This window comes from Fringilla coelebs (genome assembly GCF_963513975.1).
Source record: "Fringilla coelebs genome assembly, chromosome: 2".
Classification (NCBI taxonomy): Eukaryota; Metazoa; Chordata; class Aves; order Passeriformes; family Fringillidae; genus Fringilla; species Fringilla coelebs.
In genome coordinates, this window is record NC_140029.1 from 82,471,835 (window position 1) to 82,487,803 (window position 15,969).

At 39.1% G+C, this 15,969-nt stretch overlaps 1 protein-coding gene across 1 annotated transcript in view; it reads right to left on the reverse strand.

Moving 5' to 3' along the window:
• Nucleotides 1–3,344: 3,344 nt before the first annotated feature.
• TMEM135 (transmembrane protein 135) overlaps nt 3,345–15,969 on the reverse strand; it is a 159,362-nt gene continuing 146,737 nt past the window's right edge. Inside the window, exons 10-15 of the mRNA XM_084227073.1 lie at nt 13,946–14,113; nt 11,268–11,331; nt 10,498–10,574; nt 8,822–8,920; nt 7,272–7,339; nt 3,345–5,744 (exon numbers count right to left, since the gene is read on the reverse strand). Coding sequence (XP_084083199.1) covers nt 5,612–5,744; nt 7,272–7,339; nt 8,822–8,920; nt 10,498–10,574; nt 11,268–11,331; nt 13,946–14,113 — 609 coding nt within the window. The 3' untranslated portion in view covers nt 3,345–5,611. The remainder of the gene's footprint in view (nt 5,745–7,271; nt 7,340–8,821; nt 8,921–10,497; nt 10,575–11,267; nt 11,332–13,945; nt 14,114–15,969) is intronic.

Sequence of the window (15,969 nt, forward strand, 5' to 3'; positions counted from 1 at the left end):
GGGACACCTGGGCACTGCTGGCTCATGTTCAGCCACTGCTGACCAGCACCCCAGGGCCTTTTCCACTGGGAAGCTTTCCAGCCGTGCATCAATGCCACATCCATACCTCTAGACTGAAGGGTGCATGGGGATGTTGCTGGGACAGAAAAGGTGAGCTCTCAGAGGTAATTTGTTTGTAAGCTCAACAAATTGACGTTGCTGGCCAGGACCAACCAGTACACAGCCAGCAGGTCTTGGGACATATCCAGGAGTTTATGGGCCAGACCTCATTCCCTCTGGTCTGTGGTTGCCCTAGGGGACTGGCCTTGGCAAAGGGATCCTTGCATCCCTGTGGTCATGTGGGAGGCAGAAGGCTTCCCAGCATTATCACAGCTCACAAAATCCATACAGAAGTGGCAGCACAGAAGGTCCTTGGAGGTTTTCACAACTGAAAGGAGCACACTACTGTCAAGTTAAACTGAACCTCAGGTGGATTTTGAGAATCATGATTTGAAGCTGAACCTCCAAAAATGGAGACTGATACTCCTAAGTCACTTGTCTGTGCTCTCAACTACTGTAGGAGGGAGCGTACAGGAGGGGAGGAAGATCTTACTTATAAATGATAGCATAAAGTGCTTTTATTGTCAGGTCTTGGGCAACGTTGCTCAACACAGCAAGCAAAAGGTCACTCTTCCCTTATCAAAGAGAAAACTCTTAAGAATTAAGAGCTCAAAGAAAGATTTGTTCCAAGGTTCTGAGCTAACGTCTGAAAACATGGCCTCAGCCCATCCAGATTCCCAGGAAAAACATTTTGCATTGCTACATGCACTGTTTTATTTGGACTCAGTCTCATCTTTGTGAGAATATTCTCCTCCCACTCCAACTTATTACAGGAAAATAATTTAAAACTAACTCATGGAATCAAAAATTAGTCCCATGCTGAGTGGTATTGTGATTGCTGGAGCAAGCAACAATTCCTGCCCAGCATCCTTGTCTGTGTGCAGATCAAAGCCAGCATTAAAGCCAAACACATCCTCAGCTAAGAAGGGCAGCCCCACTACTGCTCTTCCCAGCTGAGCAAAAAGGCTGAGCTCTCCCTGTTGGATCATCTTTGGAGTGTTCATGCCCTGGAGCTGGGATGCAGATAATCTTCAACAGCTGTAGGTTACCGTGGGGTTGAATGAGGACTATGCAGGGGGACAGACAGGTGAGCAGAACTCCAGCTGAGGTGAGCAAGACTTCAGCATTCAGCTTCCCACAGGAGCACTGTGAAGGCTGTTATCCAGGCTCCCTCTTTCCCAGAGACACATGAAGCCCAAAGTCATGCTCACAAACAGCTGACCATCGGAGACTGCAGGGAGCTGAGTTCCCAGGCAGGCCAGCGTGTGAAGAGCACCATCAAAGGGGAGTTTTCCATCAGAGCAGCTTTGTTCTGCATGTTGCACATGGCGGGGAGCCGCTGGGCACAGCTCTGATGGCAGCAGCCAGTCTGCCTCAGTCCCCTTTGCTGGGACTGCTCTAATCCGCCCAGTCCCTGGCTGACTCCAGCAGGGACTTGAGAAACAGCCTCCAAGGCACCAGAGGAAGCCTGTGGTGGTCAGTGGCCTTGGGCTTAACAATCCCGAGTTTGTTCTTGTGGCCAGTGGTTTCCTCCCTGGGTTCCAGCAGGCTTACAAGGATCAAAGACATCACCTGTCATACGGGGTTTTCTGTATGGAACCAACTCATCCGCCCAGGCACAGCCTGCTGGAACCCAGGGAGGAAACCAGTGGCCACAAGAACAAACAGCACATCCAGCAGGCTGTGCCTGGGCAGAGGAGTTGGTTCCATACAGAAAAACCCCTATGACAGGTGATGTGTCTTTGATCCTTGTAAGCCTGCAAGCATGAAGTAGAGCCATCAGGGCACATACCAGCTTCTTCATTTCCTGACATCCCCTGCATGAGCAACACTGCTTTGTTTTTGGGATCCAGCAGTTTGTGCTCCACTGACAGTTGAGGGACAGAGCACCTGACTGAACAGGACACCTGCTGATTTCCAGGACACCTGCTGATTTCCAGGACACCTCCTTGCTGTCCCTGTGACCTTGCAAAGGATTAAGCTGTACTGTTATAGAAACCAACTGGATTTCTTCATCACCCCTGGTAGGTGAGCTGGGAAATCAAGGCCATGTGCCTTCAAAGATGACTTTTGTCCAAGTGACTGTCCCTCGTTGCACACTACCCACAGCTCCTCTAGGTGAACACAATGCACAGATAATACTGTCTCAAACCCACGTGGCAGTGCTGGCAATGGGTTAAGGACTGCACCACACGAGCCAATGTCTGTTTCAAGCCTTTGGGTATAGTTAGAGCTGAAATTTCAGTCACTTTTTCAACTAATGTAAATGGTCAAAGGAAAGGAGTTTCCCAGTTGAGTTGCATGTCATGGTGGGGGGGTGGGGGAAATTTATTTTTCATTTGTTTTACAGCCAATAGACAAAGAGCAAACCAACATTTCTGGGTTCTTTAGAACTAGGGTTTTTATGTTTGTATCAATGCAGTGCAATCAGCACTTTAAGGTGGGACTCTCACATCAGATCAGATCTCTTAATCCCAGCCCAATTTGCCATTTCTTGCAAGTTTTTACTGCCTGTAATGGGAAAGCAGGCTTTCACTCCAAAATACTAGGAAAATACAGAAAAAAAGCCTTGCCTTTGTTCCTGACCCTCTGTGATCAGGACCTCTGTAAACTTCAAGCAGCCCTGGGAACAGTCTCATCGGCTCCTGCTCCAACAGCCAGCAGCATTTTTTAAGTCTCCATTGTGGCAGCTGAAGGGAAAAAACATCCATTGGATTCCACCAGCATGAGGAGATTAATCATTCGCCTGGATTTCCAACCAGACTCCTCTACCCTGTGTAAAATGTTGGCATTAATGTTTAAAATTCTTCTGATTATTCTCCATTTTAATTAGTGAGTGGTAATCTCCCTGGCCTGTGCCAGGGAAAAAAAAAATAGTCCTTGAGATTAAAGTGGGCTCTAATTCACATTTCTACTTGCCATATTCAAAGTAGCATGTTGTTAAAGCAAGTGTCCTGTTGGACGGAGATGGAAGAACATAATCCATCCACTGCAAAAGGTAAGGGCTGTGTCTTGAGACAAGTGATCCCATTTCAGTGTGGCTAAAGGCAAGGAAGAGCACTGTTAGATGGGGCTCTGAAAAACCTGGTCTAGTGGAAGGTGTCCCTGCCCATGGCAGGGAGCTTTGGAACTAGATGGCCTTTCCTTCCAACCCAAACCATTGTATGATCCTATGACTTCACTTCACTTACAACTCCAGAGAGCTTATTAACAACATGGCCAAAAAAGTCACTTTTTAAAGCAGCAACTGTTTATTATTGGGAAGAACATTAGGACTTTATTTTTTTTTTCTCTTACATATATTCAATTTGAAAAAAATAATTTAAAAATTTTTAATTTCTCTTTATATTACATGAAAATAACTTGAAACAACTGTGAATTTTGGAAGCAAGAAACATAGACAAAACTGTTATTTAGCTGCTGAGATGTAGTTCTTGGATTTTTTTTCCCAAAAAACCCCTCATATAGAGAAACAATCACAATTGTCATTCCAGTGGAGAAACTTAATCCATCTATAAAATATCTTTAAGTTTGAGAATGGTATATTGTTACACTAGAAAGTATTCATAATATATTGCGTGAGTTCTAATATACCACCTAAAATATATAACTTCTCAGACTTTACAAGGTCAAATACTTTAGACCATATTCCAGTGGAAAAACTCTACAAATCTCTTACAATCCTTTTAAAGTTCTTGTTCAATTAACTTTGATTTCCTTTTGAGGAATTCTAATATAATTCCAAGCAACAAAATATTGCATACAAACTAGCTTGCAGAAATTTATTCACACTAAATTGGACAACCACTGTTTAAAAGGATGAAGCACCTTTAGTAACAGTGACAACACATCACTGTTAGTGTAGCTGATGAAGAAGCAGATTTTGTGCACAAATTTGTAAAACTATCATGACAATAAATTTTTAAAAATGACTATATTCGATATTAAGAAATTCAGCTAACTGGAATTAAAATATGCTTATGGCTGGGGTAGGATTACAGTGTTACAAGACAAAGAGTCTACTAATTAGTCCGGTTCATATTATCTGATAAAGACTTCCAATAAAACACTGATTTCTTCTTTTTTTTGTTTTTTTGTTTTTAACATACATGCAACCTACTGCAATTTCCCTGGATCATCTTGCTTCTTTTCAGTTTTTTCAGTTGAATGTGAATATAGTTCATTTTCTCACTAACTTCTAGGGTAATGAATACCATTGAGCACCACCTGAATGGGTTATAATTTAAAAAGCTCAAAAAAGCAAAGGAAAAAAAAAAGAAATTAGCATGTCAAGGTTTCACTTTGGAACACAAATCTGCAGAAATATGTACAGTAAAAATGAGATGGACTTTGTGTAAGTAGTTGCTTGCATTGAGTACATATAAAATTTAATGTAACTGTGCCAGTCATGAGTCTGATAGCCTGGTGGAAAAGCACTCTTCACCAATTACAAGGAAAAAAGACTATTAATCTGATTGTCAAAACTGTTCTCTGCAACAACCAAACCTCAGGGGTCAGTTCTCTTCCAAAGAAATGCTTGAAATGCTGGCTGGTGCTGCAGCCCAACAAACAACCCGATGCCATCTAAGGTGACAATGTCAAACCCTTTCAAAAATAAACATTTTGCTTCAGTATATTTTATCTGGGGAGGGAGGAGGTGGGTGTGTGTTTTGCTTTGTTTTGTTTTGTTCTTGGCTTTTTTATTTTTGTAACTGTCTGCTGTTTCCAGCACCATCTCAGAGGCTGGAACGTTTCATTCCTTCCTCTGCCAGTTGTGTCCTTTTCCACTTGGCAGATGCTGACCACCACACCCGCCGCTCCTCGCGCACAGCAGCCACCGGAACCGCCTTCTTGTTTTCCTTGCCTGTTATCTGTGTCATCAGAGGAATTTACAGCCTTGGAATGGGATTCCTGAATCAATATGAGTTTTCTTTTCCTAAGGAATGCCTTATTTTGCAACCCCAGCTGTGAAAAAATACCCTAATTTTAACTAATGAGGGGGTGGGTGGTGGCTCTTTTGAGACAAATCAGTGACACAATTTGAAAAACCAGGGAGGCATTTTCACCAGAGTGCAATATTTTTAAGATCAGGTAAAATTTTGGACCTAAACTATGCCAATTGTAATCATTTCTAAATTAAGAATTACTTTTAGTTTTACCAAGAAATATTCTATTGGTATGAACTATGGAATTTTTGCAATTATGAAGCATATTTATGTTTTACTTCTCTTCTCTAAATATATTACTCATTTGTGTTTAATTCATTCAGGATTCTACCATACTGTCAACCAACTATAGCAATCCAGAAACGTTTTCTGCTTATGGAAGGGGCTTAATCACTAAGCCACACCTCCCTGCAAAGCTTCAGTATTTCTGATTGGTAAAAAGCTTTTCTCATTGAAGTAATACTGAAGTGGAGCCCTAGTCCTCCTCCATATATATGACTGTCAAATTAATTAACTTTTCAGGACAAAATGCTGATCACATTCAATGATGAGCCACACTGTCGCGTTCAAGACAGCTCCAGTGGTAACTCTGGTGGCACAACTGTGTATCTTGGGTCAAGTTTAGGCGTGAAATCCTTGAAGTTCTTAGATGCTTCAGTACCAAACACATCTAAAACTTTCCTATTCATGAGAGCAAACCTGAAAAAGAAAAGACAAGAAAGCATGAATGCATGACTCACTTACTTATGAAAAAATAAAATTATTTCATGTCATGAAAGTTTACCAAAATCTCTGACATATAGGCTTCATCCTGTACTGTTGAGATATTGACAGTTTTTCACCTCAGGCAATAAAGATTTTTTTAAAAACTGCATTTGAAAAATGTGGCTAACTGTTAGTGTACTTCAAAAATGCAACTTATGAAAAAGGGGAAGGGTACCCTTCTACTTTTAATTCTACAAAAAAAAGGTCAAACCAAAATATACTACTGTTCTCTCTCTCTTCAGAGCAAACCGTGGCATGCCTGCCCAAGTCTGGATGCCAATTTTATAGGCGTTACAACCTATTTCCATTTTGTTGTTCTTCACAACTATAGAATAAAAGTATATGAAATGTCAAAAGAAATTGCCTTTATGGAGAGAGTGTCAAAATTACTATTAGAGAGATATGCTTCAGATAAAATAAATGAGCAAAATAGAATTTGTATTCCTTCCTCTCCTTCAATTAAGGCAAGCCTAGGATTAGTACAAAATGAAAAAATGCAGCCAAAATTGGACATCTGCACTGACATCATTCCCTGTATCATGTTTGTATGGCCTCAGAGGTTGCCTGAGGACTGCCTCCAGGCATCCCAAGGAAAGCTTCCCACTAAATCTTGCAATGTATTCAATCACCTCATGTGTACTGTGCCACGGGGAGTGTAAGTTCGACATGCTCCACGGACTGGCCTCTGATTTCACTTCTATTTTTACAGCCTGGAGAGCTCGTTGTCACAAGAAACATTACCTTTTATAACCCCATTCATAAGCTGATCAAGATTTGGATGCCTTGTTCCTGCCACACACTGCACCAGTATAACAGTGTACACTTCACTAAACTGTATTTTTGTCAGTTACAGTAAGATCTATTTTTAAAAGAAAGTTTTTTAGATTCCTGCAGCAAATAGGAAAAACATCCACTATGATATTACAGTGTATATTTATGATTATGATCAGTGAAAATTTTTCATTAGCTTTCCAAGAAAAAAAAATCCTTCCCCAACTGAAACAGTTATAAAAAAAAGTACTGAAATTTTGCAGTATTCTTAGGAGATATTCTGACATTTCCAGTAATGCTTTTAAACCCACAGTAATACCATATTGTTAATCACTGTACATACTGATTTCTTCAACACGTACAGTTGTTTACTGGATTCTTCATGTTCCAATGGAACTTGAAAGCATCCCACCCTCCAAGTGAACTAAAAAGGCTTCAAGTAAAACACTCATCTGCTAAATAGTCTTCACTAGAGTAGTCTGCTCCTGTCATTACACTAAGCCCAGCAATGTCACTTCAGCAGCAAAGAACTTCAAGAGTACTGGAAACCGTTTGAAAAGCAAAGTAAATCCACAGGAAATTAGCCCTCATGTACTTGTAGTGCTCTGCTGCTGGCAGTGAATGACACAGAAAGCTGAGTGTGATCAATGACAAGTTTAGACAAGCCATAACACACCCCTGAGTACCTACCTGCCCTTCGTTAGTCGCAAAAGAAATTTCCAGTATGAAGGTCTCAGGTTCTGAACTTCCATGACAGCCTGCAAGGAGAGGATTCTGTCAGAGCCAGCTGACAGTGTCAGGCAAAAGCTTCATCTGCTACATTAGGTTGCCAAAATCAGCAAAAGGATTGTTATGGAACTCATTTTTACTGCTCTCTGCTGAATTCAATGCTTGTATGACCACCACCATCAGTGCAGACTGATATTCCCAGAATACAGTATTTTACCAGTGGTGACAATTAACTTACATCTCATTGCAGAGAAAGCAACAACAATCATTATTCCTATGTACGTGACTTTGGATTGGTGGATACCAAATTTACCTCTTACTTAATCCCCTATTCATTCTGCATTTTGTGATCCACCATTTCTTGTAGTCATATTAATATTTCATGCTACATTATCTTAAATAATGTCATACATCCAAAATCCATGTCTTCTCTCTATTCCATTACTTTTCTGGGTCACTTAGAAATATAGAGAATTAAAAACATCTCAGCACAGATCCTTTCTCTAATTTCTCCTTCCGTCTTCCTGCTAAACCTAGCAATTTGTTTCTAGTCTTAGATTAGTTTTCCAATTAGTTATTAAGTAACCAAAAAACCCTTCTTTTCTCATATGAACTTTTTGTCTGTTAGTCTCATACAATTGTCCCTGACAGGAGTATTTTGGAGACCTTCAGGCACATCCCAAGCACCAAAATATCAATTCCCTTTGATACTAGACTTAGAGCTATTCCCAAGTACATGGGAAAAATGAGGAGGAGAAGCATCTCTTAAATGTCCTGTTAAGCACAAGACTGCAGAAGATTGCTTTAGGGTCATTTTATATTCTCTTTATTGGGGAACACAAAAATTATAAATAGTTATGGAGTTCCAGAGAATATGCAGTTCATGCAGGGATGTTTCAGCTGAAGGTCTAGAAATGGTGAGATGTAGCAGAATAGTAGAGCCATTTGGCTAGCACTGAAAAGTTGATTTTCTAGCTGATGTGGACAATAAAAGGACTGAGCTTAAAGGCATGTAGCTAACTTGAGAAGTAAAAAAAAATGGTACTACTGCTTGTGCCAAATGCAACACTTCAGGGTTTTTACTATTTTTTGCATATTTTTTCAATTAGGCAATATTAATTTAAGTGAGTGAAAATTTTCAGTTGATTTAAAAAAAACATAAAATATTGTATTATACTATTTGCCTCCTTGAAAAAGTGTCCTTTCACATTCTCAAGGAAGTTCATCCATTAATGTTCATCTTCTGGGTGAGTGCATTTTAAGATTCTTTCCAAAGAATTCAATGCTTTGCATAATGTATTCAGCTACAAGCACAGGAGAAACTGAGTCCTAGAAATGACCTTCCCCCAGTGACACTCAAAACCAGGATACAGGAGCCCCAGGATGCAGGAGCATGATGCTGTGAATCACTACATCTCACCATCTTTTCTACAGAACTATCTCCCTGTGCTCCTCTTTTCATTCAACATTTGATGTAAAGAACTTCATGCTGTGTTAGAGAACATACTTACTGCCTGAAAGCATATTGATGTAGAAATGGCATAGATGATGCTGTCTGCATGAGGAAAATAGGGAACCTTCCCTGCTTCAATGCCTTTGAAGTATATAGTCTGTGAAAATAAACAAAAAATGTTGAATGCAACAAAATCAAAGTACCTTTTTACTTTTTTGTTTTACCTTTAAAAAAAAACCACATCAACTTTATATATTTTTATATGCCCAAAAATGTGGTGTTGATTAAAACAGATTATAGATGTTGCACAAGATCAATCTAATAAGAGGCTATTAGAGCACAGAACAAGACTAGCAACAGCTTGGGTGTTACAGAACCTAAAGATAAAAAGGGGAAAGTTTGCTCTGTTAAATTCTTCATTTTAAAAATGCAAAATAACAATGCAATAACTATTCCAACAAAGTGAATATTCACTGTTCTTAAACAGCTTGAAATCACATACTTTACTTTCTGAGAAAACATGTACAGTTTATTTTCCTGAGCACAGCCTGACCTTGCAAAGCAGCACACGCCTCTTTGGTCAGTTACCCTTGGCTTGCGTAAGATGATAAAAGTAGTAAAAAAAAAAAAAAGAACACACAGCGCTTTTCTTATTTCACCATAGCCAAGATGTCTCAAAGTCCAGAGAAAACCATCAGCAATACAAGATAATACTGGTTTTTTACAACTGGAGTTCTAAAAGTCATTATGGATAACTCAGATTTGCCTTTATATGACCCATAAGTGAATTGCCTTCAGAGCTTGGTCTGGGATAAGCAGGAGTAGGAACAGAGAGTATCTTCCCTTTTTATGTTTCATTTTATGTGTTACAAAAAAAAAAAAAGGTTCTTCTTTTTATGTTCTTTAAAATTAATTCTGCTCTGGTAATAGAGGTGGATAAATATCACTAGAGAGCAAGGCCTTCAAGTTCTACAGGAGAAATATGTGATTCAGGTATGATGCATAGTGAGAGAACCTTATCAACTCGTTCCAGTGGTGGTGTTGGGGAATTAACCATGACTAAGTCTCAGTTTTCTGGAAAAATCACACTAAGAAATTAAATGCTGGTTAGAAAAGTATAATCAACGTCCCCAAACTCTAACTTTTTTTTCCTGGGCTCCTAATTTTAACAAGTACAGAGACATAATTCAAGCCCGAAGAATAGTAATTAGAACAAAGTTCATTCCAAAGCTGGGAATTCAATTAGCTGTAGTATAGTGACAACCAACTTCAGCTATAGACCTAAACCTAAGCTATTTTGAGTTATCTTAGACTGTTGAATGCCAAAATAAGGGAACAAAGGCAGGAAGTCAAGCTGCAGCTTTTGGCAATAAATCTGCAATTAAAGACTAGGTCTGATTAATGTTTCTGGCAGAAGAGACATTCTTGGAACTTTCTGATTTAAAAAAATCGGCAAAAACTACAAAGCAAAGGGTTGTCAGGAAATTAAAAAAAATCATGGAGAATATACATGAAGACCAGTGGATAAAGGACATTTAAAATTAGTCAAAGAAAAGAAAGTAAGAAAGACGTGAGTAGCATTGCCTCTTGGCACACATGTACTGAAACACCATCACCATACAACTTTGTATTTTATTGGAATTGCCTGATAAAACCCCTGACATTCGTTTTCTTTTCTTCTGCCTTGAAAAAATAGATGAAACGAAGACCTCCTTTAGGAGGATAATAACTTACCTCTACTAATTTAGACACCAGATACATAGAGATAGTTGTACTTTTGTAAAACATCATAGAAATTCCTGCTAGACACCCTGTAACAATTAGAAAAGCATTGTTAAGGTTGCGATTTGTGTTGTTAAGGTCACTGTTGTGTGTCAGCCCAACAAAGACTGCACAGGACTATTGATTTCTGCTGCTACAGACAGCACAGTTCAGTGATGTTCTTTCGCTGCCCATCCAAATATGGTTTGTATCACTAAAAAGAGAAAGTCTCAGAAAGCTGAAACAAGTCTGTACTTCAGTGCTCAGGAGCACACTGTCAAATTTCTCTGGTTCTTGTGGGATGAGAGATCTCTGTGGTTCCAACATGTGGCAGATGCACGTGAGGGAAGGGCCTCACCACCACACAAATTTCATGGTAAAAGCAGCTTTCTTTGGACCCAGTGGAGCTCAATGTGTACTCTGTCACATATGGAAAGTGCGTACTTTCACACGTCTACAGCTGCAAATTAAAGGACAAGTTTATATTTATGCACACCGTAACATACTGTCCTTGGAGCTGACCATAAACTCCACATTTGACTGAATTTGCCTTACAATTTTAATTGCAACTCTTTCCTTGACATTACTTGAAACATCACTGTCACTTTGACACAACCTTGATGTACACAGGAATAGGAACAAAGTCCTATTTTCATCAGAGAAGTCTGAAAATGAAATGGGAGGACAGACAAGAGGAATACTTGCAGAGTCCCAACACAAACACAAACTTTCCATGGACTCACCAGCTACAAGTGCATGAAGCTCATCATCTAGGTTTCGGACCCAGCGCAGGAAGCAACTTGTACCCTGCAGGTGAACAGAATGCAGGCTTAGCCCTACTTATAACATACAGACTGCAGGTATTCCTTATAAGCTAGTCATATAGCACACAGTATGAATTCAGAATGTAGTGTGATAATACCCATAATCACAGAATCATAAAATGGTTTGGGTTGGAAGGGACCTTAAAGATCATCTCGTTCCATCTTCCCTGCCATGGGCTGGGACACCTTCCACCACACCAGGTTGCTCAGAGCCCCATCCAGCCTGGCCTTGAACACTTCCAGGGATAATGCATTCTTCTTCTTGGTAAGGCAGTTATAATAAAAGGCAATTTCATTGATAAGTGAGCAGGCAAACTTTCCCATTTTAAGAGTCTTGTAAGGGAAATATAAAATCACATTGTAATTTCTTAGGAGCTGTAGAAACTTTCATTATTGAGACATGTTATGTCTGTTTATGTCTGATATGTCTTTACCACATCAAGAAAAACTAAATTACATCAACAAAAACACAAGAAATCAACAAAACTAAAAAACAAGCTTTTTAAAAGCACTGGTGATACTAAAATCTAGAGAGCTGGACATAGTACCCATAACATTTCAGTCCCTTAAATTTTAAATTTACTGCTGCCATTTCTTTCAAAATCGGAGAGCAGATTAATATGAATTCCAATCTAATACCAAAACTAATCTTGAATTAATGTCATCTTCATTTGCTGTACCTGCTAGACTCTTTCCCATGATAAAGGTTTCTTTCAACTACATACCAAACCTCCAGAGATTTTTTTCATGCATCCAACAAATTCTGCAACTAGGAAAACACATTAATTTAAAAAAGCAGAACTGCATATCCCTTGGATCCAAAATGCACCAAGCATTTAATTTTTCTTTTTGCTATGGTCCAATTTTTTGGAGTGACTAGAATCTTTGCTGCCCCACATGCCTACTTAGACTGAAAGAAAAATAAAATGCAATCCAAATTTGTGTAAGTTATGAAATGCAAACAGTAACATCTAGTAGATCATAGAACTGGAGGATCATTTAGCCTGGAAAGAGCATTTAAGATCAATTCCAACTGTTAACCTAGTGTCCGTCAAGTCCGCTACTAAAACAAATCCCCAAGTGCCACATGCACACACCTTTTGAACACTTCCAGAGACAGCAACTCCACCACTTCCCTGGATATCCTGTTGCAGTGCCTGACAGCCCTTTAAGCGAAGGAAGATTTCCTACAATCAAATCTAAACCTCCCCTGAGCAACTTGAGGCCAATTCCTCTTGTCCTGTCCCTTGCTACTTCGGAGAAGAGACTGACCTACACCTGGCTGCAGTCTCCTTTCAGATAGTTGTAGAGAGTGAAAAGGTTCCCCCTGAGCCCCCTTTTCTCCAGACTAAACCCCCAGCTCCCTCAGCCAGTCCTCATCAGATTTGTGCTCCAGACCCTTCCCCAGCTCCGTTGCCCTTCTTTGGACACACTCCAGAACCTCAGTGTCTTTCTTGCAGTGAGGGGCCCAGAACTCGACACAGGATTTGAGCTGTGGCCTCAGCAGTGCTGAGTACATACTTAAAAAATAGTAAATAAAGGTCATATGTCACCCTCATTTTATGAGTATCCACTGGGCTGAATTGCACCTCTCAACTGAAGCCCTTAAACGCATCAAAATTGTTTTAGCTATTGCAATTTAAATTCTTTTCTTCTCTAAAGGCTTTTTTCTTAAAGTTTAAGAAAAAAATTTAATTTTCAAGCAAACTCTGAACAGCTCATTTGCACTTTGCTATCAAAAAATTTAGACTCTGTAACCTACAAATTATTGTCTCTCAATTTAATTACCAATCAAGTGAACTGCTGTTTTATTTATGTTTAAGACTTCCTTTTTTATTTTTCAGTAAATAACATTTACCCCAAATAATACAGCATGAGCTTGAATTTGCAGAACAAATAAAGTGGCAGTTGAAAAATACCATGTGATTAAGAATACGAAAGTGCAAAAGACACTTCAGCACTGCACTGTGCTGAAGTGCTATTCTGCATTAGGGCAGGTGCTCTGCCACATTCTCTTTTGGCATAAATAAACATAATCTGATTAATTCCAATAATGCTGTATGAATGCATATCAGTTCACAATCTGTCATCTTATAATGGGGTAGAAAGGATACACTTCCAAGCAGTAAGTGCAATGTCTCCTCAGCTACATGCTGTATGTTCTGCAGTCTCCTGCTATTCAATGTCAAGTAAGAATTCCAGATATGTGAACCAACAAAATCTGCACATGGCTTCTCTCTGCAACACAGACGCTACTGCAGTCACTACATGTGCCTGCATGAAAATGCTTTTGTGTAGCAGCAAATCCATCTGAAATCTGAATTCACTATCTTTGAAGCACTATCTATCTCCTGATCTTGGAAACAAGCTGCAAAATCCATCAGGTTTATTTAGAAATTACTGAAAAAACACACAGAATGGAAGAATAGCTTTCTAATTACAATTTGATTACTGCAATAGCATAAAATTTGTCAGTAACACGCTGTAGGAAACAGCACCAGTACCATTAAGCAGCTTGACTTTTTAGCTCTTTGTGATATTCTGAAAAGTGAAAAAAAACCCAGAGCATTTGTCATTTCTGTATGCTATAAACTTACTTTGTATATACTGACAAAAGATCCCAGAAAAGCTCCAAGCTGGAAATTTTCCTTGTTGTAGAAGAGGGAAAGTAGCCGTGATGGTTGTGTAAGCAGATGCCGGAAGGTGGAAGGAATCCGAAGGCAACACTGGATCAGGTAACCAATGCTAAACATCCTAATGAAGCCCTAGAGAAAAGAAATAGAGATCTTGTGGTAAGAAACCACAAATTCTGGGAGAAGGAAAAGCAAAAGCTTCTACAGAAGGTTTTATTTTTGACATCAAATAGTTTAAAACCCACTCTGAAGGTAATATGCAAAACACATAAATGTATCCTATCCCTACCTCCTAACTCAAGAGTTTTCTTTTTCCCAGTTACCCTGTAAAATAGCAAAAGCAGTAAAATCACAGGCAATTGACTCTTCTTTAATTTCTATGAATTTCTGAAAGGTCTCAAGAAAGACCCTTCTATTCTACTCCAAAATTCTGTCCTTTGAAATAATCCTAATGACTTCATTTCTAGGTTACTGACCAGCTTTTAACCACAAATGGGTTTATAGAGGAAAGCAATGCAGTGGAAAAAAATGAACACTTCTGTACTCAAATGTCTCAAGAAAACAGTAAGGAGGAAAAAGTCCACAAAAAATAAATTTCAGAAAGTGTGAGAATTAGAAGTTAACCCTGGTGGCTTGGCACATGCTCATGGATTTTTCCCCAGCCAAACATGAGGTTGTGGGATGCCTGCACCAAGGGAAAGGGAGAAACTGGAAGGGACTTCATGTGCAGAGCAACTCAGGAGGGATAAAATGGGTTCCAAAGAATTTACTTCCTATTCCACCTTGGATAGGGATCTGTTGTTTTTTTTTTAAACATGACACAAAACCACACTCAATTTTTTTTTCCAAATTATTCTCCCCAGTTTCTTATAACTTCCTCCAATGCTTCCTACCATTATTCTTACACTAAGGTGAACCTTTTAAGATAATTCTGAATAAATTTTACCCAGTTTTTGTCTGGAAGATTCTTTATGTGAAAACTATTTCTGCACTCACCTGCAAATAAGGCAGGCACCTTATTCAATTACAGGGATACAATTCTAGTGACAAGGAACTCTGGCAGAGGGTTTGACTGAGCAACCTTTCAGACTCAGAAACTCAAACCATTTTTGCCTCCTAAAGAACTTTATAATGCATCATAAAAATCATAAAATTTTATTGTGGTTAAACATCCAGTAATAAACTCTTCCTGAAGCAATTACTCTTCCTGCTACTCAAGAAGTGGTTTATGAGAATCAAGTGGAAGAAAAGAAGTCATCCAACAATACAACAGCATTTTTTTTGACTGAAAAAATTCCATTCCTTCATGCCATTATAAAAAAAAAAAAGAAGAAAATGCCCTAAACCCAGCAGTGATGAAGAAAGCCCAAAACAAGAAACAACAGAATGGTGTGTTTGATGCTTTTATCGAGCAAACGTGACTTCAGTGGGGTGAAGAAACATTTAAATTACAACTGATTAAACACTCAAACACATTCCTGATTTTATTCCTATTAGCAGACAAATTAGAAGCGCTGAACCACAGGACTTTAGTGTTGATGCCCATGAAATACCAAGTGTGCAAAATCTCTCTATTTAGCTCATTACTTCAACCAGGTGAAATCATATCACACCTACAGGTGTTTTTTCACAGTCACAGGAAGCATTATATCTTATAATCCACGTACATTATTGTAACCTTCATCTTCCATTAAAAGACATCCAATAAGAATGGATGCAGTACACAGCAGAGCATGTGCAGGGCACTGTAAATAAACACAAGTGAGCAAAGAAAACGCTGCTAAGAGCCATTTCTCCACAGAGATTTTGAGTTGGAGCTCCAATCAGCCAGAAGTAGTAGCACAGTGTAATGACATATCTCCAGAATATCTGGAATAAACATTTCTTTCTGCTTTTGAGAAACAAATTTCTTAATACATTCAAGATACTTGCTTAGCTCAAATTCAGAAAAGCACATGTGCATATAAAGAGTTCAGAAACATACCATA